This window comes from Octopus bimaculoides, chromosome 7 (genome assembly GCF_001194135.2).
Source record: "Octopus bimaculoides isolate UCB-OBI-ISO-001 chromosome 7, ASM119413v2, whole genome shotgun sequence".
NCBI lineage: Eukaryota > Metazoa > Mollusca > Cephalopoda > Octopoda > Octopodidae > Octopus > Octopus bimaculoides.
Window position 1 is genome coordinate 12611914 of NC_068987.1, and position 11511 is coordinate 12623424.

The following is an 11511-nucleotide window of genomic DNA, read 5'->3' on the forward strand; positions in this document are numbered from 1 at the left end:
GTGTGTGTGTGTGTGTGTGTGTGTGTGTGTGTGTGTGTGTGTGTGTGTGTGTGTGTGTGTGTGTGATAATGTCATATCATAATATGACATTAGCAAATAAATAAATTCAATGGTAAAATAAAGGTAATTGAAAATTCTTGAAAGATAGAGTCTCTTAATAATTAAAACGTCTAAACAGAAATGCTGAAAAACTCAACAAAGTGAATACTTGTGCATGTGTGTATTTTCCACAAATAAAGTAATATGTTTTAATATATTTATTTTGCTTTTCTTATTTATAAATGCGTTGTAATATATTAAAATCAAAAATTTATTTGTGGTACACATTTGTTTACTGTGTCTATTTGTGTCTATACACAAACATGCCTGAACATTTCTACAACTTAAAATTATATCAAATATACTCTATAACTGAATCACCAAAAATATAGGAGTGCTGTATGAAAAGAAAAGAAACGTATTAAATTTAGCAATTATATTTAGCAATTAAACTTATATGTGTTCTTCGATCTTGATTAAATAAAAAAATATTTAAATTAACGATGAATATTCATGACTATTTCTCAAAAAAAAAATGAATGATGAAATAGCAATTATCATAGATCCAAAACCTTACCTTTTCGTCTTCACTATCACTTCCAGCTTTCTCAGTTTTCTTCAAACTCATACGTGTCAGCTCAATCTGAGACAATCTCCTACCAGATTTGTCCACTGGAACATAGGAAAGACAGATATTGGAGCAAAATGTTACAGAAATGATCATTGCAAACAGCCATGTCCCATATTCAAGAGTTACAGTTTATGCCGTATTTTTTCATATCTAATACTTTTCTCATTGGGAGACATTTTTATACTTACTTTTTACTTGTGTTTACCTTATCCAAAAGATAGTTAATTGGTTCTGCAACCAAAACACATATTGGCAAAGTTAAAATGTTTGCTACTTAAAAAACAATGCTGCCTTACGACTAGATATTAATGAAAATTTGATATCCAAAATATATAGAATGAATATATGCATAATATAACACTTTTAAGGCTTATGATCAACTAGAATTTCCAAACGTGCAGTGAATAAATGAGAAAATGTGAAAATCTGATATTTTGCCTTCTTATGAAGAAGGCAAAATAGCGAAAGATATTTTCTTATTGAATAGAGAGTAGAATAAATGTTTTTTATGAACATACTCATTGCCATTGTAGTGAAGTTTGATTGAAGACTGATCAACTACATAAATCATACACTTTTCTGATCTTTATGCTGAAATGCTGATATCATTTTGTTTTTAATATGATTTGAAATATTCTTAGATTTGTCAATTATACATAATTTAAAACATTATTAAAAAAAGACAATTTAATTATGACAGAAAATATTTTATAAGGCAGATTCAAAAAAATACAAATATTTTTAGTGTTAAAAGCAAAGAATTAAAAATTTAGCATGCAATGTAATTTAGATAACTGTTACCTGTGTAACAGTACATTTACCGATTGTTTAAATCAGAGAATTTTCTTGTGTTTGCTACTTTTCCAAATATATTTCTTGTATTCAAATCGCCATTATCATTTAGTGATTTCTTTGTATTATTCTGAATTTGTATTAATAATTAATAATGCAAACAATTATAATAGTTGTCCATGATTATTATGGTTATTGTAGCAGTCACTGTGCGTTCCACATGTGCATTCTTATTTTCTGAATATTTTATTTTCTGAATAGCTTTTACTCATTTAAAAGAAAAATATAAATTCATTGGTAATTAATTATTAGTAGAAAAAAAATAATGAATGGATTATAAAAATTTAAAAATAAATGAAATCGTGTAAAATAAAATAGCGAAAAAAAAGAGAAAAGAAATATAATATATTTAGTAAAAACTTTTACTTCTTGGATTTTCTGGAAAAAGAAGTAAATAACAACACAAGAAAAATTAGAAAAATATTTAATAATTTTTTTAACCTCACTATACTGTTATATATCGCCATAGTAAAATAGGCAACAACAGACGATACTAGAAGATTAGATATCTACTTATGACAACAAAAACCCATATGAATGATGGTAAATATTTACCTCCTGAAAATTATTTATAATATAATGATTTTCTCGAATTTGATACTTGGCCAATTTTGTCAGAGATTAAGTGAATTGATGGGCCAGAAGTATTACAGACAAAGTTCACTCTTCAGAGATTTGAACTCTGAACCATGAAATACCAAGCCGGATGGAACAAAACTTCCACAAACATATACCAAGTTTTTAGAAATTTATTTGAATGATTTATTTCTATCTTTGATGTTGGTTCTTGAATTTTAATCAGAATTGAATTATTTTTAGCATATTCAAATAATTCTAAAGCTATATTTTGGAATAATTTACTTAGTGAAGGAGTTGACCAATTTTAATAATTTAAATCATATTTCTCTTTTAATTATTAGTTTACATTATCAATACAAATTAATTGTATAATACTGGTAGTATAATTTACTCTTTTATCCATAGATATAGTTGGCAATAGAAAAAATGCAAGGTTTAGCAATTATAATTTGTATTTTATATAAATACTCTTTAAGGATAAAAAAAAATTAAATAAGGAAGTAAAAAGCAAAGGTGAAAACACGCATAAAATTTTTTAAAATATCAATTATCTCTAGCATTACTGTGGAAATATGAAACAACTTTTAATAATAATATAATATAAATGTGTGTGTGTGTGTATATATTTTAAGTTAAATGTTATTTGAAACATAAGTAATATCATTAATTGCATTCAAATAACACCTGCAAGAATTTTCCCTTTAAAGAACAGCAAAATTATATTTCATCTAATTCTGTATGAGATGTACAAGCAGATCGTATAATATGCTTGGCTCATACCTAGAAGTAAATTTTAGTTTCATTTAAATGTTTTAGATAAATATTATCAAGGTGAAGTTGAGATTAATAATATCATTAAATTTTAATTACAAAAACGTGGAAAATTTTAAGTCAGAATAAATTCATCAGTATTCATTATTTCCAAGCTAATTAGATAGTTGCATACACACACATGGAAAAGAAAATGTACCATAATCAAGTTGTTGTCAAACTTAAAAGGTAAATGCATATCTAGAGTTGAAACCAGCTGACCTGATTTAAAAAGTGAATTATTATTGATTATTGAAACATTAAGAATTATGAAGACCAGAAGAGGATCTTAATGATCTCAATATTTAAGTTGTATTATTCTGTTTTGTTATATTATATGAAAATATTTGAGAAAAGATCACTAAAAATAATAGTGAAGCATATTCTTTACAGTAAAATTTAAATTGTTATTATTTTGAAGAATAATATTATTATATCTTAGTTTGTCCAAACACATATCATGATCAGGACTTCAGAGAAAGAACTTTATTTCAGCTGATTCATTGGCTTTTATTGTCAACTGTAAAAGGAAGAAGGTCAAGAAATGCAGGGAGAGTACTCAATATCAGAAAATGTCAATATCATTCAAAATTTGCAACAATTTAAATGTTCTCCCATCGTATTCACTAAGCCTATATCAGACTGTTTCCATTCCTATAACTTATCTACGAGGTAAAAACAAACTCAGTTTTTATGAATACAAGTTTTACATTACATAAGAAATTATTAGAATTTCCTAAAAAATTCATATTTGTTTTACAAAAGAAATTATTTTCACAGAATTAATAAGATAGACAACACATTTCTTGGCTGCAGGAATATGTTTTTAATATTATTTACTTCTTGTTTTTTACTCTTGATAATATGACATAAAGATATTTAGTTTTGATTACAAAACTGATTTTCTTTATGTTTCAAATTCTATTTATAAGGAAGAGCATTTTTATATGTTTCATATTTCCACAGTAGAGTTTCTAGTTTGAAGGTATTCAAAGGAATTTGAACTGCATGGGAACTACGGATTGGAAAGGATGTTATCATTTTCAGGATAGTTATCTAATTTTGGTGGTTGACATTCCTTGAAGAACATATGGTTTTATTTATATCTGTTCAACAGAGAAATATTTCAAGTAGTTTATTGAAGAATAATATATTTTAAATGTTTAAATAAATCATTTTCTGTATTCTTATTTGGAAATTGTGATCATCTATAAATATATATATACATTTATTTATTTATTTATCTTTTTATTTATCTATTTATAGTTATATTCAAATTATGAAATAGATATTTTTAATGTTTCACAGTCTCATGTAAGATTTGTGGTAATTCCTTGATAAACTATGCCTTAAACTAAATATCTTGGTTATTTCAAACTATGTTTGAGACTGCTCAATCGCATTTTAACTTTCTAACAACTGACAAAGTAATTATAAATTATTTTAAAAAGTTTCTTTTCATTATATTTTAAAACTATGATATCACAAGATGCATATTTATAGTAAGAAATGCATAAAAATATTAAAGAATATTTTGTTTCCTTAATTGATAATTTGTGTGACCAGTCCTTCTTGTTAAGATAGTTCAGGTCTATAAAAGTCAGTTTAATACTTAATGCTGGTTATTTAACAGTATTTAAAATATTGAGTTCAATGTATTGAATACATAAGTTTAAATTATTAAAGTATATGGGTTTGGTATGTATCAATGTTTAATTAGAAATATTGGTTTAAACATCATATTTATAGTTAGATATATTGTGAGATAACTGAAAATTAAATTTCCTGTTTTAGTAAAATCCACTATTAATATATTTTGTCATTTTTAATGCAGCATTCATAAAATATTTTGATAAACGTTTATATTACACAAATACAATTTTATTACAAAATAGAATATGAAAATAACTAACTTAAGCTTAAACATGGAAGTCTTGCATAATAAGGTGACAGGAGCTAAAGCAGGGAATAAAACCAGGGTCAGATAATAATAATAATAATAATAATGATAATAATAATAAATGGGATGGAAGTGACACTTCTAACAAGGTGAATTTTATACCTGTCTGACCCTTGTCAATTTTTTTAAGTTGGTGATTTCCCTTAAGGTTTCCATCATCGGCTTTGTCACGTTTTACTGAAAAATGAGCACACTAGTTGAGCATTTCACTCTATTTCATTAGCATTATGAAAAATGACTAAATCGCTTTGTGCACGCTGGGCGCTGTACTTTGCAGTTTGCTGTTGCATAGAGTTCGCAGTAGTTTTAGGAAAACTGAATCCTCCCGTTTTCCTTTCTTTGCCTTTGAGCAGCAGATTGCCTTACCATTTGCTTTCGCACAAAATAATTAATGTTATGCAGCTTGCGATCAGTAAGTTAAGTGAAGCGCAAAACAAATAACGAACGCGCAGAAGATTAGCAAAGCGGACAGAAAAGAAAAATTATTTCCAGCAAGGACCACATTCACAAACACACATATACAAACACATACATATAGACATTTGTCCAGAAGAAGGCATACTCATCAACAGATGATTTAAAATCTTAATAAACTGTTCCAAGTGATCCATATTTTCTACTTGAAAGAACTGTTTATTTGTATTTATACATATAAGCATACATACACTTACACATACACACACACACACACACAACACATATGTGTGTACATGTATGTGTGGTTACAATTTCTAGTGTATGTATTTAAAATATGTATTATTTAAATATGCAATATCTGGAAAACTTGATGTGAAAACAATGATGATGATCATCATCATTAATTTGTCATTGCTGGAAACCATTATCCATTAAAATTTAGACCAAATGTGATAATGAGCTTCAAACGTATCCAGTAACTGGGACATCTTTTTACATATGTTTGTTGTTTTTAATTACTATTTCTTTCTCTTTTTTTTTTGTTGTAGTAGAACTAGATATTTTTATAAAAGTTTCTATTATCATACTGTTTTAATTTCTGCTTGAACTTTTGATTACTCTCATGATTAGTGATTAAACTTTACCAATTAGTTATCAATTAGAACATAGTCTATGTTAATTAAAATAATGAGAGTGATAAAAAATTTCCTTGATAATTGATGAAGTAACTTGTGATAATAGAACTCTTTGTATCCCATTTTATCAAATAGTTATAGCTAATATAACTTCAATAATTAAAAGCCATAATCAATATTGTTATATTTTTAATTATAATAGATAAAAAATATTGGAGCTTCGTTCAAAGATTTTATCGTGTTTGGTCTAAGAAACATAAAGCATAACAACATCTAGACTAAGAAAGAGGACATAGATGTGAGATTTTTGTGATAGAAGAGCTTTGTACAACAAACACATTGACAAGCAAAAGACAAAACAACAAATATATTTTAGAAATGTCAAGAAGAGATTGCCAGATTGAGAAGAAATATTTCGCCAGACAAGGAACATAATAAATGATGCATCCTATGCAAGTCATACCGGAGTCTGAAACAAAGAAATAAAATGGAGCATTTGGCATGTACACTAAAAATTGGCTTGATGGTAAGATGGGATAAAGCATAGTTTCTCGGCATATCATCTAAAGAGCGCAGCTTATAATTATCAAATACCTATGATGCACATACAAATTCAAATGAATGAGGTTCTAGCTTATTTTGATCAATATAGATACAGAAAAGTAGAAAACAGGATCTAGAGAAATAGCATGAGCGCATTACGTATATAGAGTTATGATCATTATTTTAGCATATTAGACTTTGATGAAAATATAGCGCCAGTTTTTAAAAGTTGCTCATGAAATTTGCTCCCTTATGGAGTTTATAGTATCAATGTAACCATGTCTAGAATCAATGTGTTTCAAAACAAAAAAGCTGTTGAGAAAAATAAATTCAATAGATTAGGAACATATCTAATAAAAAGAATATTTAAATTATTATTGTAAATGCTTTTAAAATTCAGAATGGTGATAATGTAAGTAGCAAAGAAAATATTCAATGGCAATCAAAAGGCATTATATGTTAAATATAAATTACAGGATAATGTATATCGGTAAGGTTTATATCTAAGCAGAAATAGTGGAATAGTTATAATAGTTTCTAATGATACATTCTATATTTGTTGCTGACCTTTAGCAGATTAATATCAAACTAATAGAAGTGATAATTCTAAGTTTTTAATATATTTCTTAGGAAATTATTCATCTTCTTTATCGAAGTAAATAATAAGTTATTTCAGAAATGGGAATCAGTACTTCTAATGCAAAGTTCATTTCAAATCTTCAGAATTTATTTTATGATAAAATCTTTCATTTTTGGTGCCAGAATTCATTAACGTTTCCTTTATTATTTTAAATTCTAATTGAATAGTTTATTTTAAGGAGTAATTAAACATTTTTTCTGAATTCCAAGGTCAATAATAAATATAGTAAACAGAAAATTCCTTTTTATGACTTGAGATACTTGATACAGAAAAACATATATTTACCTGGTTTTAACTGTCCCCAATCCAAGTCATCATCATCATCAGCTGTCTTTTTATCACCTCTGTCAGATTGAGAGAAAGAAAATTAAACGTTTCTTAGTTTTCTTGATTTTCGTGCATAGGCTTTAATATATTAATCTCTTATTAATTAATCAGAGAACTTTTAAATATTGTAGGCCTCATCAAACAGGTACTGTTGATATTCTGCATGTAGACTGACACTTACTGAGAAAATAGAACTAGGGAAGGATTTCTAGAGACGCATAAGCTTTAGAAATATCAATTGGGCAGGTTTGAGGAATGAGAAACATGAAGATGAGTAGAAGAGTGTTGGTATATCGCAGTGTTTCTTAACTTGGGTCCATATAAGAATTTTGGGGGTCCGTGCAAGCAAAATAGTAAATTTGGAAACTACATTAGTATTTTAAGGACCCATGTAAACAATTTTGCTTTAGGTTTCTTTCTCTAACGTTTTACATAGTTTAACATGTTTCCAGCCACTGAAACATGTTCTCTCAGAGAGTAATATTGCAAACTCATACAAATGAATGTGTGAAAAACAAAATAGGAATTTTGAAAGAAGTTTCTATAAAATTAGTTTTTAAACATAGAATGGTTATGGGAGCCCACCTGAATAAAATAGTAATCAAAGGAACCACACAGCTATGCCTGTTGTTTTGAAAACTTATACGATCTCATTTCAAATATAACTGAAGTGTTCATCAAATTAGATTTAAATTGTACCATCTGAACAACTGACATAGAAAATGCATTAAAGAAAAAGTTTTGGTAAATGAAATAAAGCTTTGTACTTACCTGTGTTTAAGTAATGAACGAAAATCTAGACTGGAATCTTTAGGATCTAGAAAAATAAAAGATTAAATATTTTAGGGAGAAATAAATTTTACTTTGAAATTGCATTGTGAAATATCATAGTTCTTTCTCACAGTGCTATCTTCATTCTATTTAATAATTTTATCCATCCAGTTTCACCTCCCACTATACCAGGGAGGGTTGAGGGTTTGGAGTGCTCAAACACCTCACACACGCAAGTATTTTCACACATATAGATAGGCACACAAACTCACACATATACATACACACACATACAAGCATGAATGTATGCTATATACCCTATGTCAGACCTAATGTTTCAAATTGCACGATTCTCTTCCGGAGTACTGAGAAGAATGATCGATAAGACATTTAGAATAAAAGATTTTTTAAATATCATAAAGAATCCTAAAATACAACTCAAAGGTCAAAAATAATTAAGAAGGATCAGACCTTATGTGTGTGTGTTTGTGTGTGTGTGTGTGTGTGTGTGTGTGTGTGTGTGTGTGTGTGTGTGTGTGTGTGTGTGTGTGTGTGTTTATAGGGAGAGATACATACACACATACATGTATACATATAGTTATGTATACATATATGTGGGTGCTTGTATATATATAAAATCATCATTTTATGAAAGATTACATGGCATAAAATTCAATCCTATAATTCATAATAGATATTAACAGTGATAGGGGTGTTCTCTTTTATATTTTTTTTATACTTATTTATGTATAATACTAAAAGCTATGAAGAAAGTGATTAAGTCAGGCAAAACTGAACAAGCCCAACTTGGTGATGATGATTGATAAAGGAATTTAAAATGTAAGTCCTAATTGATTTGTTGGTAAGAAATCGATCTTATATTCCACTATTATCAAAATTAAAATTATGAGAGGAATATCACAACAATACCAGGTAATTTCCCCAGTATAACTTACCTTTAATGAAAACACTGAAAGATGTTGTATCAGATGTGTATCCATCATGTTCCAGCACCACAGAATATTTAGCCTCATCTTGAATTTTAGTTTTTTTTATTTCAAGACTGGCACAATTTAGCAAGTCATTGACACGGATAGCACAGCGGGTGTCATTGACAATTTCACGTCCAGCTCGGTAGAATTTAACTTTAGGCATTGGACAGTCATTGGTGTCGATTTTGAATGAACATTTCAAAGTCTGGCCTGAAGTAAATAAAATTAAATCATTAAAATTCAACAGATGCATGTAAGAAGAAAGCAAATATAAGTAAGATACTATTAAATCATTTATATCTTAAATTGATTTGAATGCAGTGTATTGTACGAACCCCCAAAAATGTTGTCTTAAACCTTTTGATACCAACTTGGCTGAAACCACCTCTGGCACTAATGCACAAATGTCTTGTTTTCAAAAGTTCTGAATTAAAACCTCCCATCAAACCTTAGCCACAATTTATGTTCCTAACACTAGCTTAATGACAACTAAGTTATTTTAATTAAATTCTTTCTTATATTTAAAATTAATTGAAAGAAATACAGAGCATCTCAACAGAAATATGGTAAAATATATAATAGAGAAACCCTTTTGATACCAACCCATCTAATGTGACATCTATAACACTAACTACACCAACATTTAGAGAGTTGCTGCTGCTGTTAACTCAAACACCAGGCTATCCAAAATGACAGGATCTATGTAAACACACATTTCTTAGACTGTATTCTGTAGATAAGTGGAGGCGCGTGGCTTAGTGGTTAGGGTGTCAGCACCATGATTGAAAGATTGTGGTTTCGATTCCTGGACCAGGCGACTCGTGTTCTTGAGCAAAACACTTCATTTCACATTGCCCAGGTCCACTCAGCTTGCAAAAATGAGTAACGCTGCGATGGACTGGCGTCCCGTCCAGCTGGGGAACACATACGCCATTGAAACCGGGGAAACCGGGCCCATGACTCTGGCTAGGCTTTAAAAGGGCGCATTTATTTATTTATTTATTCTGTAGATAGGTCTTTACACCCGAAATATAAATATTTTAAAAACTTTCTGCATTGTTAAAAGCTTTCCTTATTTCTCATTTCACTTATTTTCTACTTCTATACTACAATACTTCAAGTAAACTACAACACTCTTCATTTACAATTGGTTTTAAAAAGTCTATTTCTTTCAAAGTAATACATCTTGTGAAAATTTCATCATACTCTTCACGAAAGTGTTTCATTATGATAAAGCTTTGTCGCTTAAAATAAATTCTTTGAACAGGTATAGACTAGTTTACTTACCCTCAACAACAACCTTGTTTTCTGCAGGCTTTGCAAATGTTGGGCCTGGTGGTCGGGCTCCCTTTTGAGCTTTTGAAGCTCTTCTTCCATCTTCCTGTAATAAGAAGCATTTCATTAGTAAACATGAAATGCAATTTAATTCTGGTTATTTACAAAATATATTGAATATTCTATCCCTACCAGTAAATGAAAGGAACCTACAAATCATCATCATCATCATCATCGTTTAACGTCCGCTTTCCATGCTAGCATGGGTTGGACGATTTGACTGAGGACTGGTGAAACCGGATGGCAACACCAAGCTCCAATCTAATTTGGCAGAGTTTCTACAGCTGGATGCCCTTCCTAACGCCAACCACTCAGAGAGTGTAGTGGGTGCTTTTACGTGTCACCCGCACGAAAACGGCCACGCTCGAAATGGTGTCTTTTATGTGCCACCCGCACAAGCCAGTCCAGGGGCACTGGCAACGATCTCACTCGAAAATCCTACGGGAGCCAGTCAGGCGGTACTGGCAACTAAATACAATATTTTCTAAATCACAGGAAAAATTGTATAAATTTTGTTTGTCATCCCAAGGAAAGTATGTATGGAATGATATCAAATGTTATTTTATTTTAAATCATTTTAAATGATTTAAAGATACAATACAGTTATAATAAAATCAATATATTGATTAAGCTCAATTTAACAATTTTATTTATATTTCATATAATTACTGAAGAATGTATTGTCACTTGTAAACATTTTTTATCACACATTTTCACAATATTGTTTTATTATGCAAAGCAAGATGTAAATGTTTATGAATTCCCTATACTATGGTTGAGTACCTTCTACCATAACCCAGTGTTTAACAATAAATTGTGATTGGAATTTGGTAACAAAATCTTCGTGAAAAGCTGTCAAGCGTGTGTGTGTGTGTGTACATCATATATTTAGGAGTTATGTTATGACTTACAGGCACATACACACACATATACAGCACATATTTATGTATATGTGTGTGTATGTATATATATATATATAT

The 11511-nt window shown here is 29.1% G+C and overlaps 1 protein-coding gene across 8 annotated transcripts in view; it reads right to left on the bottom strand.

The window, feature by feature from the left end:
- Nucleotides 1-11511, bottom strand: part of LOC106869746 (twitchin) — a 176103-nt gene that overhangs the window by 128362 nt on the left and 36230 nt on the right. For 5 of the 8 annotated variants that reach the window (XM_052969243.1, XM_052969247.1, XM_052969244.1 and 2 more), the window contains exons 14-19: nt 10484-10577; nt 9161-9406; nt 8205-8250; nt 7392-7450; nt 4974-5048; nt 617-711 (exon numbers count right to left, since the gene is read on the bottom strand). In XM_052969243.1, coding sequence (XP_052825203.1) covers nt 617-711; nt 4974-5048; nt 7392-7450; nt 8205-8250; nt 9161-9406; nt 10484-10577 — 615 coding nt within the window. The remainder of the gene's footprint in view (nt 1-616; nt 712-4973; nt 5049-7391; nt 7451-8204; nt 8251-9160; nt 9407-10483; nt 10578-11511) is intronic. The other 3 variants (XM_052969245.1, XM_052969250.1, XM_052969249.1) reach the window with 1 other exon arrangement.